Source organism: Manis javanica, chromosome 4, assembly GCF_040802235.1.
Source record: "Manis javanica isolate MJ-LG chromosome 4, MJ_LKY, whole genome shotgun sequence".
NCBI lineage: Eukaryota > Metazoa > Chordata > Mammalia > Pholidota > Manidae > Manis > Manis javanica.
Window position 1 is genome coordinate 94,563,338 of NC_133159.1, and position 18,354 is coordinate 94,581,691.

The following is an 18,354-nucleotide window of genomic DNA, read 5'->3' on the forward strand; positions in this document are numbered from 1 at the left end:
GAAATAATAAAAATCAGAGAAGAAATAAAATTAAGAAGAAAAAAACAATAGAAAAAAATCAATGAAACCAAGAGATGGTTCTTTGAGAAAATAAGCAAAATACATAAGCCTCTATCCAGATTTATTAAGAGAAAAAAAGAATCTACACACATAAACAGAATCAGAAATGACAAAAGAAAAATCATGGTGGACCCCACAGAAATACAAAGAATTATTAGAGAATACTATGAGAATATATATGCTAACGAGCTGGAAAACCTAGAAGAAATGGACAACTTCCTAGAAAAACACAACCTTCCAAGACTGACCAAGGAAGAAACAGAAAATCTAAACAGACCAATTACCAGCAACAAAATTGAATCGGTAATCAAAAAACTACCCAAGAAAAAAAACCCCGGGCCAGAAGGATTTACTGCTGAATTTTATCAGACATACAGAGAAGACATAATACCCATTCTCCTTAAAGTTTTCCAATAAATAAAAGAGGAGGGAATACTTCCAAACTCATTCTATGAAGCCAGCATCACTCTAGTACCAAAACGAGGCAAAGACCCCACCAAAAAAGAAAATTTCAGACCAATATACCTGATGAACACAGATGCAAAAATACTCAACAAAATATTAGCAAACTGAATTCAAAAATACATCAGGAAGATCATACACCATGATCAAGTAGGATTCACCTCAGGGATACAAGGATGGTACAACATTCAAAAACCCATCATCATCCACCACATCTAAAAAGAAGGACAAAAACCACATGTTCACCTCCATAGATGCTGAAAAACCATTCAACAAAATTCAACATTCATTCATGATAAAAACTCTCAACAAAATGGGTATAGAGGGCAAGTACTTCAACATAATAAAGGCCATAGATGATAAACCCACAGCCAACATCATACTTAACAGCGAGAAGCTGAAAGCCTTTCCTCTAAGATCGGAAACAAGACAGGGAGGCCCACTCTCCCCACTGTTATTCAACATAGTATTAGAGGTCCTAGCCACAGCAATCAGACAAAACAAAGAAATACAAAGCATCCAGATTGGTAAAGAAGTCAAACTGTCACTATATGCAGATGGCATGATATTGAACATAAAAAAACCTTAAAGACTCCACTCCAAAACTACTAGAACAGAAATCTGAATCAACAAAGTTGCAGGATAGAAAATTAATACACAAAAATCTATTGCTTTCCTACACAATAAAAATGAACTAGCAGAAAGAGAAATCAGGAAAACAATTCCATTCACAATTGCACCAAAAATAATAAAATACCTAAGAATAAACATAACCAACGAAGTTAAAGACCTATACCCTGAAAACTACAAGACACTCTTAAGAGAAATTAAAGAGAACACTAACAAATGGAAACTCAGCTCATGCTCTTGACTAGGAAGAATTAATACTGTCAAAATGGCCATCCAGCCTAAAGCAATCTAGAGATTCAATGCAATCCCTATCAAAATACCAACAGCATTCTTCAACAAACTGGAACAAATAGTTTTAAAATTCATATGGAAACACCAAGGACCCCGAATAGCCAAAGCAATCCTGAGAAGGAAGAATAAAGCAGGGGGGAATCTCGCTTTCCAACTTCAAGCTCTACTACAAAATGACAATAATCAAGACAATTTGGTACTGACACAAGAACAGAGCCACAGGCCAGTGGAACATAATAGAGAGTCCAGATATTAACCCAAACATATATGGTCAATTAATATATGATAAAGGAGCCATGGACATACAATGGGGAAATGACAGCCTCTTCAACAGCCAGTGTTGGCAAAACTGTACAGCTATATGTAAGAGAATGAAAGTGAATCATTGCCTAATCCCATACACAAAAGTAAATTTGAAATGAATCAAAGACCTGAATCTAAGTTATGAAACCATAAAACTCTTAGAAAAAAACATGGGCAAAAATCTCTTAGACATAAACATGAGCAACTTCTTCATGAACATATCTCCCCAGGCAAGGAAAACAAAAGCAAAAATGAACAAGTGGGACTACATCAAGCTGAAAAGCCTCTGTACAGCAAAGGACACCACCAACAGAATAAAAAGGTACCCTACAGTATGGGAGAATATATTCATAAATGAGAGAGCCAATACAGGGTTGACATCCAAAATTTATAAAGAGCTCATGCACCTCAACAAACAAAAAGCAAATAATCCAATTAAAAAATGGGCAGAGGAGCTGAATAGACAGTTCTCTAAAGAAGAAATTCAGATGGCCAACAGACACATGAAAAGATGCTCCACATTGCTAATAATCAGAGAAATGCAAATTAAAACCACAATGAGGTATCACCTCACACCAGTAAGGATCGCCACCATCCGAAAGACAAACAACAACAAATGTTGGCAAGGTTGTGGAGAAAGGGGAACCTTCCTACACTGCTGATGGGAATGTAAATTAGTTCAACCATTGTGGAAAGCAGTATGGAGGTTCCTTAAGAAGCTCAAAATAGAAATACCATTTGACCCAGGAATTCCACTTCTAGGAATTTACCCTAAGAATGCACCAGCCCCATTTGAAAAAGACAGGTGCACCCCTATGTTTATTGCAGCACTATTTACAATAGCCAAGAAATGGAAGCAACCTAAGTGTCCATCAGTAGATGAATGGATAAAGAAGATGTGGTACATATACACAATGGAATATTATTCAGCCATAAGAAGAAAACAAATCCTACCATTTGCAACAACATGGATGGAGCTAGATGGTATTATGCTCAGTGAAATGAGCCAGGTGGAGAAAGACAAGTACCAAATGATTTCACTCATATGTGAAGTATAAAACAAAGAAAACACTGAAGCAACAAAACAGCAGCACAATCACAGAACCCAAGAATGGACTAACAGTTACCATAGGGAAAGGGACTGGGGAGGTTGTCTAAGAAGGGAGGGATAAGTTGGGGGGAAAGAGAAAGGGGGCATAATGATTAGCATGTATAATGTGGGGAGGGTACACAGGGAAAGCTGTGCAACACAGAGAAGACAAGTAGTGATTCTACAGCATCTTACTACGCTGATGGACAGTGACTGTAATGGGGTTTGTGGGGGGAGACTTGGTGATGGGGGGAGTCTAGTAAAAATAATGTTTCTCATGTAATTGTAGATTAATGATACTAAAATAAAAAAATAAAAAAGCATTATCCTAAGTAAAAAAAGAAAAGAAATATAGGCATACCTCATCTTATTACACTTCACTTTATTGCACTTTGCAGATACTGCATTTCTTACAAATACAAGGTTTGTGACAACCCCGCATCAAGCAGGGCTATTAGCAGTGTTTTTCCAATGTGTTTATTTTGTGCCCCTGTGTCACATTTTGGTAATTCTCATAATATTTCAAACACTTTCATTATTACTGTATTTATAATGGTGTTCTGTGATCAGTGATCTTTAATATTACTATTGTTATTGTTTAGGGCAGCATGAAATGCACCCATATAAGATAGCAAACTTAATCAATAAATGTGTGTTCTGACTACTCCACTGACCAGCCATCTTTCTCCCTCCCCTTTGGTGTCTGTATTCCCTAAGACACAATAATATTGAAATTAGGCCAATTACTAACCTTGCAATGGCCTCTAGTGACAAATGAAAGGAAGACTTACACATCTCTAATGTTAAATCCAAAGCTAGAAATAATTAAGCTTAATTAGGAAGACATCTCAAAAGTTGAGACAGGCCAAAAGCTAGGTATCTTGCAAAAAACAGCCAAACTGTGAATGCAAAGAAAAAGTTCTTGAAGGAAATTAAAAGTGTATTCCAGTGAACACACAAATGATACAAACTGAAACAGACTTATTGCTGATGTGGAAAAAGTTTCAGTGGCCTGGACAGAAAATCAAACTGCCACAACAAAGCCTAATTCAGAGCAAGGCTCTAACTCTCTTCAATTCTATGAAGGCTGAGAGAGGTGAGGAAGATGCAGAAAAAAAGTCTGAAGTTAGCAGAGGTTGGTTCATAAGGTTTAAGAAAAGAAGCTGTCTCCATAACATAAAAGTGCAAGGTGAAGTAGGAAGACCTGATGTAAAAGCTGTACCAAGTTATCCAGAAGATCTAGCTAAGATAATTTATGAAGGTAGCTACATTAAACAACATATTTGCAATGTAGACAAAACAGCTTTATATCAGAAGATGCCATCTAGGACTTTCATAGCTAGGGAAAAGTCAATGCCTGGCTTCAAAGGACAGGCTGACTCTCATGCTAAAGGGTCTAACCCAGCTGGTGATTTTAACGTGAAACCAGGGCTTATTGACCATTCTGAAAATCCTATGGCCCTTAAGAATTATGTTAAATCTAGTCTGTGCTCTATAAATAGAACAAAGCCTAGATGATAGCACATCTGTTTGCAACACAGTTTACTGCATGTTTGAAGCTGACAGTGAGACCTACTTCTCAGAGAAAAAGATTTCTTTCAAAATATTACTGCTCATTGACAGTGCACCAGGTAATCCAAGAGCTCCAATGGAGATGTACAGAGATACCTGTTGTTTCCATGCCTGCTAACACAACATCCATTCTGTTCTGCAGCCAATGGATCAAAGAGTAATTCCGACTTTCAAGTCTTATGATTTAACAAACACATTTCATAAAGCTATAGATGCTAATTAACAGTGATTCTTCTAATGGACTAGGAAAATTCAACTGAAAACCTTCTGGAAAAGATTCACCATTCTAGATGCCATTCAGAAACATTCATGATTCATGGGAATAGGTCAAAATACCAACATTAACAGGATGTGGAAGAAGTTAATTCCAACCCTCACAGTTACTTTGAGGGGTTTAAGACCTCAATAGAGGAAGCAATCATTTTTTTCACAGAACTAGAAGTATGCATCTTCTGGATATTTACCCAAGGAAAACTAAAACACTAACTCAAAAAGATATATATGCCCCTATATTTACTGAAGCATTAGCCAAGATATGGAAGCAACCTAAGTGTCCATCAATAGATGAATGGATAAAGATGTGGTATATACATAATGGGGCACTATCATCCATAAAAAAAGATTAAATCTTGCCATGTGACAACATGGATAGACCTATGCTAAGTGAGTAAGAGAAAGACAAATACTATATGATTTCCCTTACATGTGGAATTTAAAAAACAAACAAAAACCCAGAAATAGACTCATAAATACAGAGAACAAAATGGTAGTCGCAACAGGGGACTGGAGTGGGAGTGATGAGCAAAATACGTGAAGGGGATAAAGAGGTACAAACTTCCAATTATAAAATAAATAAGTCATAAGTCACAGTGTACAGCATGGAGAATATAGTTGGTAATATGTAATAACTGTATGGTAACTGCACTTACTGTGTATTTTGTATTGGCATTTGTAAGGTATATAAATGTTAAATCACTATGTTGCACACTTGAAACTAATATAGTATTGTGCTAACTATATTTCAATAAAAATATTTTAAAATTAAACAAATAAAAAAGACTTCAGTGGAGGAAGTAATTGCAGATGTGGTGGAAACAGCAAGAGAGTCAGAATTAGAAGTGAAGCCTGAATATTGGCTGAACTGCTGCAATCTCATGACAAAGTTTTTACAGATAAGGAGTTGCTTCTTACAGGTGAGCAAAAAGGTGGTTTCTGGAGATGGAATCTACTCCTGGTGAAGATACTGTGAAGACTGCTGAAATTAACAAGGGATTTAGAATATTGTTACCTTAGTTGATAGAGCAATGGCAGAGTTTGAGAGGGCTGATTCAAATTTTGAAAGACGTTCTACTGTGGGTAAAGTGCTATCAAACGGCTTGGCATGCTACAGAGATACCATTAATGAAAGGAAGAGTCAACTGCTGCAGCAAACTTCACTGGTTTCTTATTTTAAGAAACTGCCACAACCACCCAAACCTTCAGCAATCACCACCCTAATAAGTCAGCAGCCGCCAACATTAAGACAAAAGATTAAAACTCACTGAAAGCCCAGATGATAGTTAACAATTTTTAGCAATAAAGTATTTTTAATTAAGTTATATAAATTGTTTTAAACATAATGCTACTGCACACTTAGTAGGCTATATATAGTGTAAATATAACTTCTATATGACTGGAAAACCAAAAAATTCATTTGAGTCATTTTATTGCAATATTCACTTTATTGCAATGGTTTAGAACCAAACTCGCAATATCTCCAAGGTATGCCTGTATATGTATAGCTATAACATAACATGTATAGGACCCATATGCTGAAAACTACAAAATGCCAATAAAAGAATAAAGGAAGATCTATATAAATGGAGAGAGATACCACATTCATGTACAGGAAGATGTAACATACAGTAATGATATTAATTTAATTTGATCTATAGATTTCACACAATTCTAATCAAAATTCTAATAAGATTTTCTTAGATATAGAAAAAGTGATGCTAATATTGATATGGAAAAATAAAGGCATTAAAATAACTAAAACAATTTTGAAAAAGAATAAAGCTGGAGGAATCACACTACCCAAATCTAACACTTAGTATAAAGCTACAGTAATCACTGATATATTGGTAAATGGACAGACAGACCAAGGAAACAGAAATAATCCAGAAATAGAAGCACTCAAATATGTGTAACTGATTTTTTATAAATGTGCAAAACCAAGTTAATGGAAAAAAGGAGAGTTTTTAACAAAGGGTAATATGCTACATCGATCCAAAGTATTTAAATATTAAATATCTCTCAAAATCATCCACTTTTCTCATTACCACAACCACCTCCCAACCTAAGTTATGCTCATTTGTTCTCTGGCTACTGTGATTGGCCGTTTACTCTAAACTGTTCTATCTTAATACACTGTTCTCCATACTACAAGCCAGTGGGCTTTTCAAAATGCAAATCTGCAAAGTCATTTCCTGCTGAAATCCTTTAGCGATTCCATTCCTCTTAAAACAAATACAAAATTATCTTGATACCATTTAAAAGGCCATGAATTGCCAAGATCCTACTACCTAATTCTCTAGCCTCATTTTTCACCACTCTCTTCCTTTCACTGCATGTTGTACTCAACCATACTCCTGTCCATCAAAAGACCTTTGCACATAATATTTCCTCTACCTGGATTTCAGTTCAATCCCCAGTTTTTCAAAAAAATCTCTCCTTGCCTCTAACTAGTTCAAATCCCTTTATTATAGACCTCATAGCACTGTGAACTAATCCTTTATAGCACTGTGAACTAATCCTTTATTGCCCTTGCCACCACTGGAATATTACCTTTGACTGCTTGTATTTAAGTATGATTATTTCATGACTGCACCTCCATGAAAGAAGGATATGTATCCATTTGCTTCCCACTGTATCCCCAGAGTTTAGTATAATAGGAACTTAACAAATATTTATTAAATGAGTAAATGTATTATCTTTTTTGTCCCTTATAACTACTCTATGAGATATGTATAATTTATTTTCCCCATTTCACACATGGAAAAATTGAGGCTTTGGGAGCTTAGGTAAATTTCTCTAGGTCATACAGCTAGGAAGTAAAGAGCTGGATACCAACTGAAGCATTATGATCCTAAGGACCAAGATATTAATTATGTTCTATTGCTGTTCAAATACAACAAACCCTAAACCAATCCTTGTTCATGTAGGTGTGAATCTTTATAGTAAAAACAATACTTTAGTATTCATTCATTCAGGAAATATTTATAAAATGCTTACAAAGTGTCAGTCAGTATGCTACATACCGGTGTTACAGGACATAGGTTCTTAACCCTTTTGGAGTGCACATTCATTCCACTATTTATTTATTGAGCACCTACTATGTGCCATTTACTATGCTAGGTAAAAGGGAGTCTAAAGCGTGAATAAAGCTTTAAATAATTATACCAAAAATAATTTCACTTGTGATAAGTTCAGGGTTCTCTGGGAACAAGCTATACAGAGACCTAAACTAACTTAAACTATCAGGAGATATTTCCTAAAGAATTTATATTTAAGCTGAGACTTGATATATATGTATACATTATCAAATCTGAAATCAATACAAGCATTATTATTATTTACAAGAATCTGTACAAAAAGCAATTCAGTGGAGAAAGGATAAGCATTTGGAAATAACATTTCCCAAGAGATGGAAGAATTAGGAGTTGCAAAATCACATAGACATGTAATAGTTTAAACCCAAAATCAAGTATCTGTAGTCATAAACAATATTGTCTTTTATAGCAAGTATTGATAAACTATAGCCTCTAAGAATGAGCCTATAGTCTCCTTTTGTAGGCCCTTGGTGTAAGAATGGTTTTTACATTTTTACAAAGTTGTTAAAAATAAAAGAACCCAAAATGAGGAACACAAGGAGGGGAGGGGAGGGTCATGGAAGGGAGAGGATGAGGGGAAAATTAACATTCTGTATATAGCCACAAAGCCTAAAATATTTACTATCTAGTCCTTTACAAAAAAGTTTGTCAACCAATAGTCTATACATTGTAATCAATTAAAACATAATGAAGCTTTATCTTAACAAATTCATTAAACATGAATCTACCTGAACACAAAACACAGGTACTGAATATATATCATACAAATCTTTCTTGAAATTGTAGCTTTGTGGCTCAAAGGTATCAAAGGTACATGCATATATGATCTTACTTAAATGTACTGTCAATACATGTTCAAATAATATGAACATCTTCACCAAGATAGTTATCAAGATATATAAAAATTGGTACAGATAAAAATGTGACTTTACTAAAAACCCAAATCTTTTTTATATTTTAACTTAAAAAACTAGCATAAAACATCTGCATTGTAAGAATCTATGTCAGTGGATTCAGTATTATTTTGTAAAGTAATTGCTATATGTTAGTAAGAGAAACTTTATACTTACCAAGATTTTTTTCAGTTCTTCAAGTTCTACTTCTTTGTTATTTTTAAGCTTAGTCGTTTCTTCTAAAATAAGCAAAAGAATATAAATGTGTTAAAAGATGGAAAAAAGAATAGGAGAGATAAGAAATAATAATGCCACCATTAAAAAAAAACCATAAAGCATAGAGAAAGTCAAAATGGAACTATGCTAATAAGTATTGAGGTTACAGGACAAACAGGACATAGGTTCTTAGCCCTTATAGGAACATATATTCATTCCACTATTGGAATAGATAATAATTGGTAAATATTGATAGTAATGTTTCTATAAAGTTAATTCCATAACCAAATGAGCCCAAAGTTCATCAAACAAAATAAGCAATGGATATATAAAAATACATATTTGAAATGAGGTCATTCAGCATGTGCCTTTACATTCAATTCATCACTATCTAAACATGTGGCCTCTTAATCTTCACTCCAAACTTAAAAGGAGAAGTGATCTACTTTTCTCAAACTAATTCTGATCATTGTATTCTGGATCTCAACATTCTCACCTTCTCTGAGATTTTAGTTTCTATATTATCAAAATACACTGAGATTTTAGTTTCTATATTATCAAAATACAATGACCCCCTGTAAAGGAATCTTAAATTTCCTCCATCCCATCTAAACTTCTATTTGAGTATAAAATTGACCTTTCTGCCCTTTCATACTGTCAAATTTCTTACTTTAGTTTACAAATTCCTGTTATCCTGTTATCTACATATTTATTAACCCCATGCAAAACTAATGCCTATCTCCATGACATTAATAAAATTATAATCTCAAAGATCACCAATAACCATTATATAGCACAACTCTTAATCATTATCATTGTGGAGATTTCCAGAATTTGATACTATTAACCACCCTCTATTTTTCTCCCTTTGATTTTCAAGACTGCACCATTTGGTTTCCTGCTTCCTCTCTAACTCCTGCTCCTATTTTCTTAGCTGATACTTTTCCTTCTTGCCAGTGTAAAAAATAATACTTTACAATGCCTTTCTATACTTCCATGAATTCAACATTAGACTAATGAATTTAATCTTTCCAGTTCAAACCTCCTGCTTTTTCCTCCTTTCTTACATTTCTAAACTGCTTACAAATTTCCCAAATGACATCTAGCTGCCACCTAAAATCTTATTATATCTGAAACACTGTCTTTCCTCACTGTCTGGGTTATTAATTATTGGAGATATAATAGATTTACTGAAAATTTCCCAGTCTCTGTACATTAAAAACAAAAAATTTGTCATAATTTCCCACGGTCTTTAAGGAAAAATAAACAAAATATGAAATGCCAACATAGAGCCTGAAAGAAAAACCTATCACATGCAAGGCTTATTTAACCACAAAGTTCCGTTTTAGGTAAAAATAGTTAATTTTTGTAAACTCAAGGACTGGTTAAAGATAGTGGACTGAGCATGTCACTACTCTCTCTCATATCCCCAATCCCATAAGTTTCTTTATAGGCACAAAAAAGAAAAATATATATATTTATAGACAGACTATCATTAACAAACCAAACAGGAATGGTTTGAGACGAAAATCCACATTAACTCAATGAAAGATACGTGGAACAACCAGGTCAGGTGACCATACTTCCCACCCAACAGCCCATACCAGGTTAAATAAAAGATTCTGGGAATTGTAGCTAAAGGGACATAACAATGTCCAAACAGCTCATGATCTCTATACAAGATAAACATCATCTATATTCAAAAGACAAGCTACCGAGCCCACCCTTCCTTATAACACCTTCTATCTCTCCCCCATAATCAGAAGAATCAGATTGTAACATACAGGTGGGTGAAGGTGGATTCTCAAAAACTTAGATGAGTTAAACAATCAAGAATCAACAATTAGTAAAGAAAAGCAAAACCATGAGAAGCACCAAATTCAATTTAAAAAGAACTAAAATAAAACCCAATGTATTATGCTCAGTGAAATAAACCAGGTGGAGAAAGACAAGTACCAAACGATTTCACTTATCTGTGGAGTCTAACAACAAAGCAAAAACTGAAGGAACAAAATGCCAGAGACTCACAGAATCCAAGAATGGACTAACAGTTACCAAAGGGAAAGAGACTGGGAAGGATGGGAGTGAAAGGAGGGATAAGGGGATTAAGGGGCAATATGACTAGCACACATAAAGTGGGGGTGGGGGCCACAGGGAAAGCAGTAGAGCACAGAGAAGACAAGTAGTAGCTCTACATCATCTTACTATGCTGATGGATAGTGACTGTAATGGGCTATGTGGTGGGGACTTGATAATGGGGGGATTCTAGTAACCACAATGTTGCTCATGTGAGTATATTAATGATACCATAATAATAAAAATAAATAAATAAAACCCAAGAATAAAGAACTAATATTAATAGAGCAAACAGAAGTTGATATTTTGCTAAGTAATATATGTTCCAACAAGATACTATATTTCTGAAATAAACTTAGAGTTCCTGGAAACTTAAAAATTGACAACTTAGATTTTAGAAAAGGCAAAACAGAAACATGACTAAAGACTGAACTAAGAGAAGGGAGCCAAATAACTTTTTTCCCCAAATTCCTCAGGAAAAAAAAAACTAAAAGAGTATAAGAGAACATTTTTAAAACATAAAAGATAAATGCAGAATTGCCAAAACCTACCTATGTGAACTTACAGAGAGAGAACTGATGACAACAGAAAAGAAGTAAGAAAAGTTTTCAGAGCTAAAGACAATGTGTCCTCAGATTAACAGTCTCACCAAATGCTAGCAGAAGTATGATATGATCCATTTTTAAAAGATATTCTCTCATACCTGTACCACTCAAACAGCCTCCAATGTGATTTTTCCACTTCTACTCTTTCCTCCCTACCAGTACCCCTTACTTACCAGAAAATTTACCTGCCATACTGACGTTATAGTGATCCTTTAAAATCATAAACCAGATGGTGTCATTCTTCTAAAGTCCTTCAGTGGCTTTCCTTCCCATTAGAATAAAATCAAAATTCCTTTCCTTGGCCCTGATTTGGTCCTTATCGCCCCATACTCATTTCATTCACCTTTCTACATCACTTCTTACACACAATCACAAAGGCCTTCATTCAGTCACTTGAATTACTCCTTCACACCTCATATCATTTCTACATGCTTTTCCTTCTGACTGAAAAACTCTCTTCAACTTACATGGTTTACCTAACTAAATCTCACTTGTCTCTTAGTTCTCAGCTGAAGGCCATTCTGATCACCAAATCTAAATTAGGCCCTATTATATTCTTATATTGTATCATTTCATTTCCTTTTAGCAGTTACCCCAATTTGTAATTAAATATTTATATGTGAAGCAATAGAAAACACTAGAGGGAGAATCAGTTACACAACCAGAGTGAAACCAAGCATGGATATAGTTACTGAGAAACAACTAAAGGATTAAAACCTGTTTAGCACAATATTAGACCTAATCAAAGATGGGAGACATATGAAGAAGCAAAACAAACTGTAATAAGTAAAGAAATGGAGAAAAATTATTTGACAAAGATTTTGTATTTACAGTTGACTTTAACTTATTTTTTAGGCACTACTTTAAGTGAGCAATGGAAAAGCACCTGATACTTCAGAGTCTGAATTTACACAATAAAATGGCTCTTAAACTTGCAACACAGAATAGTCAGGTTTGTATTTTTAAAGAGATACTTTAACATCAGTGCAGAGAATGAACAAAAGGTAGACAAGGATGGAAACAAAAAGATTGATTCTCAAAGCATTACAATTGTTTCTAGCCAGAGAAATCTGTCTACAGCTAATGCCAAGATACAACAGGTACATCAGGCTGTATCTGAGCAGTGCACAGAAAAAAGTGGTCTTATAATGAGTTAATGATTGAGACTTCTGAGAGGGCAATGGATACAGATGGAGGAATACTCCAACCAAAAAATATAATCAAGGAAGAATGCAAAGTGTAGTAAGAAAACAAAGCAATAAGAATGAGGGCTATTGCAGTAAGAAAGAAGGTGATGAAACAAAGGCAAAGCAAATAGAAGCCTAGTAAATACAACAAGAGATGAACAAATATAAGACTAAAGAGGGTAATCTGAAGCATGTTTTGAAGACTAATCTACCAAATAGACAATCTGTGTTCCATTATGTTACTCACATGCATCCCTCCCTCTGCTAGGCTAAGAGAATGTGCCTGAAACTCTAAAAACCAGAAAACAGGAAATGAGGACCTGAACTGTTTAGGTCTGTGGAGATGAAGAAAAAGGAAATATTCAGATGATATTTAAGAGTTAGAAACTCTTAGATTTTATGAACTAGGTATCAAGAATTACTGGATAACAGATTAGAAGTGAAAGGTAAAAGAGAAAGAACCCTACAGGATAATTTCCAAGAGTTTTGGTTTTGAGGACTATACTATTAACCAAAGAAGGAAATAACTAATGCTAAGTAGAGTTGAGCCTTGAACAAGTGCAGTGGGTTAGAGGCACTGACCCCCACACAATAAAAAATCTGTGTATGAGTTCTGACTTTCCAAAAACTTAACTATTAATAGCCTACTGTTGACCAGAAGCCATACTGTCAACATAAACAGCCAATTAAAACATATTTATCATAAGTATTATATACTATATTCTTACAATAAAGTAAGTTAGAGAAAAGAAAATGTTTTTCAAATTGTCACAAACTGACAGGGGCAGAGAAAAAGATGGCAGAGTAGGAAGGCAAGGTGGAAACCTCCTTCCAAATACACATAAAAAGAAGAAAATACAGCAAATACAACTAAACCTGAAAACAACCTGAAGACTGCAGAACACACCACCTACACCTGGGGAAGAAGAGAAGCCCACACAGAAAAGGGGTAAAAGTGGCAGAGCCATGAGAGAGCAGGACAAAAGCCCTCCCACCAACCCAGACCACAGTCAGGAGAAAGAGAAACAGGGTGGGGAGGAACAGGAAACCAGGAATACTGCACACCTGGCCCTGGAGATTTACTCTGGGAGCACAAGTCCACATTACAGTGGTTTCTGGTGATTAGCAGGGCTGGACACCAGGGATAGCTCAAACAATCTGGGAGGCTGAGACTCCAGCTGCTTGTGGAGAACAGGTACACTCCACTGGTCCTAAGACCCAAAGCAGAGGCAGCAATCTAAAATATTTGCCAGCAGTGGGAAGGGTGCCAGAGGGGCGAGGGTTGGATGGAGCTCTTTCCTCAGGAGAAAGGGCAGGTGGACAATACCTCCCCAGCCCTCCCTTGGACCAACAGGTCAGGAACTCTCAGGAGCCCCAGATGATCCATCCCCCTCACTGGCAACGCAGTCCCAGGCTCCTCCATGCCCTCACTGCTGGAGACCCAACCCACTCGGCCCAGAACAAGCATCAGATTTTGCTGCCTGGCAGGCAGAGGGAGACTCTCCAAGCTTCTTCACCCATTTCAGTCCAGTCAAGGAGATGCCTGAAGGAGTCATCCCCAACAATTCCTTTATCCCCTTGGTGTCCAAGCCACATGATACAAGTCCAGCTCTGCCTCAGAGCCACACAACAAACCTGCCCACCCCATTAACCCTGCAGCCCTGCCACAGCTGCAGGGCAGGAGGAGGGTACACCACCTAATCACCCAAGCAGAGGCCTCTGCTTGGATCACAAAGGTGGCTGAAGCAAACTACTGAGCATTGCACATTCATACCACTACCAGTGACAGAAAGAAAGGCAGCTCCATCCACTTCACACCAACAACAGCTGGGGCTCCCACAAAATAGAACCAGGCACTGAAGAGTAAAGAGTCTTGAGTTTGTAGAATCCACAGGATGTCTCCTTCATAAAGCTATTACTCTACAGGCCAGGAAGCATAGCAGATCTATCTAATACAAAGAAAGAAACAGAGGAACTCTGACAAAATGAGGAGGCAGAGGACTATGTTCCAAACAAAACTACAGGAAAAGACACCAGAAAGAGGGCTAAATGAAATAAAGATCACCAATCTTCTTGATAAATATTTCAAAGCAAAAGTCATAACATAACTTTTCTGATTTAAAGAAAAGTATTCAAGTTCTCAGGGAGGACTTCAACAAAGACACGAAGAGCTGAAAAAGAGCTACTAAGAGCTGAAGAATACAGAAACTAAAATGAAACATACAATGGAGGGATTTAAGAGTAGATTATTTCAAGAGGAGGAGACAGTCAATGAGTTGGAAATTAGAGAACACAACAAAGCTGAGGAACAGAGAGAAAGAAGGATCTCTAGGAATCAAAGAATGATATGAGAGGTGTGTGACCAATCCAAACAAAATAATACTTGTGTAATAGGGATACCAGAAGGAGGAGAGACAAGGTATAGAAAGTCTCTTTGAGGAAATAATTGTTGAAAACTTCCCCAATATGGGGAAGGAAATACACACTCAGGTCATGGAAACATAGAGAGCATCTAACAAAAGGAACCCAAGGCAGATAACACCAAGACATATACTAATTAAAACGGAAAAGATCAAGGGTATGGAGAGAGTACTGAAAGCAGTCAGAGAGAAAAAAAAAAGATTACTTATAAAGGAAGCTCCATTAGGCTATCAGCAGACTTCTCAGCAGAAACTTTATATGCCAGAAAAAGTATCATGAAATATTTAATGTACTGAAATAGAAGGATATCCAACAAAGAATCCTCTACCTACCAAGATTATCATTTAAATTTGAAGCAAGGATTAAACAATTTCCAGATAAACAAAAGTTGAAGGAATTCACCACCACTAAACCAGCCTTACAGTATATATTAATGAAACTTCTATAGATGGAAATGTTCCTCAGGCTAAATAGCTTTCACAATTGAAAATGAACCCAGAGTAAATGCATTTTACTACACTGATGGACAGTGACTTCAATTGGGTATTGGGGGGTACTTGATAATATGGGTGAATGTAGTAACCACAATGTTTTCCATGTGAAACCTTCATATAAGTGTGTATCAATGATACCTTAATAAAAAGGAAAATCAAGCCACAGTAAATGTAATAGACAAATTAATTGTACAAGTTAGGAATTAAAACAAAAGAAGCAAAATCAACTATATGCAAAATCAGTCAAGGTATACAGAAAAAGTGCAGATAATGACATCTAATACATAAAGTGTAGAGAAAGAAGAAAACAAACTACCTTTAGACTGTGTTTTAAATAGAGCAATCAGCAACTTAATATAGACTGTTATATAGTAAAGAAGCTATTCTTGAACCTTTGGTAACCACAAAACAAAGCCTACAACAGACACAAAAAAATATTTTTAAGAAATCTAATCACAACACTAAAGAAAATCATCAAATAAAAAGAGAAGAGTATAAGAGAGGAAGAAAGGAACAGAGAGGAGCTATAAAAACAACCAGAAAACAACTAATAAATGGCAAAAAGTACAAATCAATAATTACCTTAAATGGAAATGGACTGAATGCACTAGTCAAACAACACAGAGTGGCAGAATGGATAAAGAAACAAGACCCATTTATATGCTGCCTACAACAGACTCATTTCAGACCCAAAGACACACACACTACAAGTAAAGGGATGGAAAAAGATATTCCATGCAAATAATAGGGAGAAAAAAGCAAAAATAGCAATACTTTTATCATATAAAATTGATTTTAGAACAAAAAAAGTAACAAGAGACAAAGAAGGACATTACATAATGATAAAGGTATCAGTCCAACAAAAGGATATAACCATTATAAATATCTTTGCACCCAACATAGGAGCACCTAAATATGTAAAACAAATACTGAAAGAAGTAAATGAGGAAATAGATTGCAACACATTCATTGTAGGAGACTTTAACACACTATTCACATCAACAGACAAATCAACCTGACAGAAAATAAATAAGGAAGCAAAGGCACTGAACAACACATTAGATCCGATCGACTTAACAGGTATCTACAGAACATTCCACCCAAAACAAGAAGGATACACATTTTCCTCAAGTATAGATGGAATGTTCTCCAGAAAAGATCACATACTCGGCCACAAAAAGAACCACAATAAGTTCAAAAAGAGTGAAACTGTATCAAGCAGATTCTCAGACAACAATGGTATGAAACTAGAAATAAGTTACACAAAGAAAACAAAAAGCCTACAAACACATGGAGACTTAAACAACATGGTTCCAAATAATCAATGGATCAATGAAGAAATTAAAACACGTATCAATGAACAAATTAAAACACATATCAAGCAATAAATACATGGAGACAGATAAAAACAAAAATTCAACAGCCCAAAATCTGTGGGATGCTTCAAAAGCAGTTCTAGGAGGAAAGTAAATAGCACACAGTCCTACCTCAGGAAAATAACAATCTCAAATAAACAGTCTAAATTCACATTTAAAGAAACTAGAAAAAGAAGTGAATGAATCCCAAAGTTAAAAGGAGGGACATAATAAGATCAGAGCATAGAGAAGAGCAAAACAATAGGAAAAAAAATATCGATGAAACCAAGAGCTGGCTCTTTAAGAAAATAAACAAAATAGATAAACCTGTAGCCAGATTGATCAAGAAAAAAAGAGAGTACAAAGATAAACAAAATCAGAAACAAAGAAGGAATAGTCACAATGGACACCACAGAAATACAAAGAATTATTAGAGAATACTATGAAAAATTATTTGCCAATGTTGGACAACCTAGAAGAAATGGACAAATTCCTAAAAAAATACAATCTTCCAAGACTGACCTAGGAAAAAACAGAAAATATGAACAGACCACTCACCAGCAATGAAATTGAATTGGTAATCAAAAAACTCCCAAAACACAAAATTCCAGGACCAGATGGCTTCACAATTAAATTCTAACAAACATTTAAAGAAGAGCTAATACCCATCCTTCTTAATGTATTCCAGAAAGTAGAAGAGGAGGGAATACTTCCAAACTTATTCTATGAGACCAGCATCACTATAATACCAAAACCAGACAAAGACACTACAAAGAAAGAAAATTATAGACCAATATCCACTGATGAACATAGATGTAAAAATGCTCAACGAAATATTAGCAAACCAAATTCAAAAATACATAAAAATGATCATCCATCATGACCAAGTGGTATTTCTTCCAGGAATGCAAGAAATTCCATTTGATCCAGTAATTCCATGGCTAGAAATTTACCTGAAGAAAGCAAAATCCCTGATTTGAAAAGATATTTGCACCCCTATGTTTATCACCACACTACTTGCAATAGCCAAAATATGTAAGCAAACAAAGTATCCATCCACAGATGAATGGATAAAGAACAGGTGGTACATATACACAATGGATTATTATTCAGCCATAAAATGAAAATAAATCCTGCCATTTGCAACAACATGGATGGATGTAGGGGGTATTATGCTCAGTGAAATAAGCCAGGCAGATAAACACAAATACCATATGATTTCACTTATTTGTGGCATATAAAAACAAAGCAAAAAATGAAGAAACAAAACAGCAGTGGACTTAAGACACTGAGAAGTGACTAGTGGTTACCAAAGGGAAAGGGCTGGT

General features: G+C 35.4%; 1 protein-coding gene across 6 annotated transcripts in view; it reads right to left on the reverse strand.

Annotated features, from left to right (window-relative positions):
• SYCP1 (synaptonemal complex protein 1) overlaps nt 1–18,354 on the reverse strand; it is a 126,752-nt gene that overhangs the window by 74,876 nt on the left and 33,522 nt on the right. For all 6 annotated transcript variants that reach the window (XM_017661817.3, XM_073234394.1, XM_073234391.1 and 3 more), the window contains exon 16: nt 8,850–8,911. In XM_017661817.3, the coding sequence (XP_017517306.3) occupies nt 8,850–8,911 (62 nt within the window). The remainder of the gene's footprint in view (nt 1–8,849; nt 8,912–18,354) is intronic.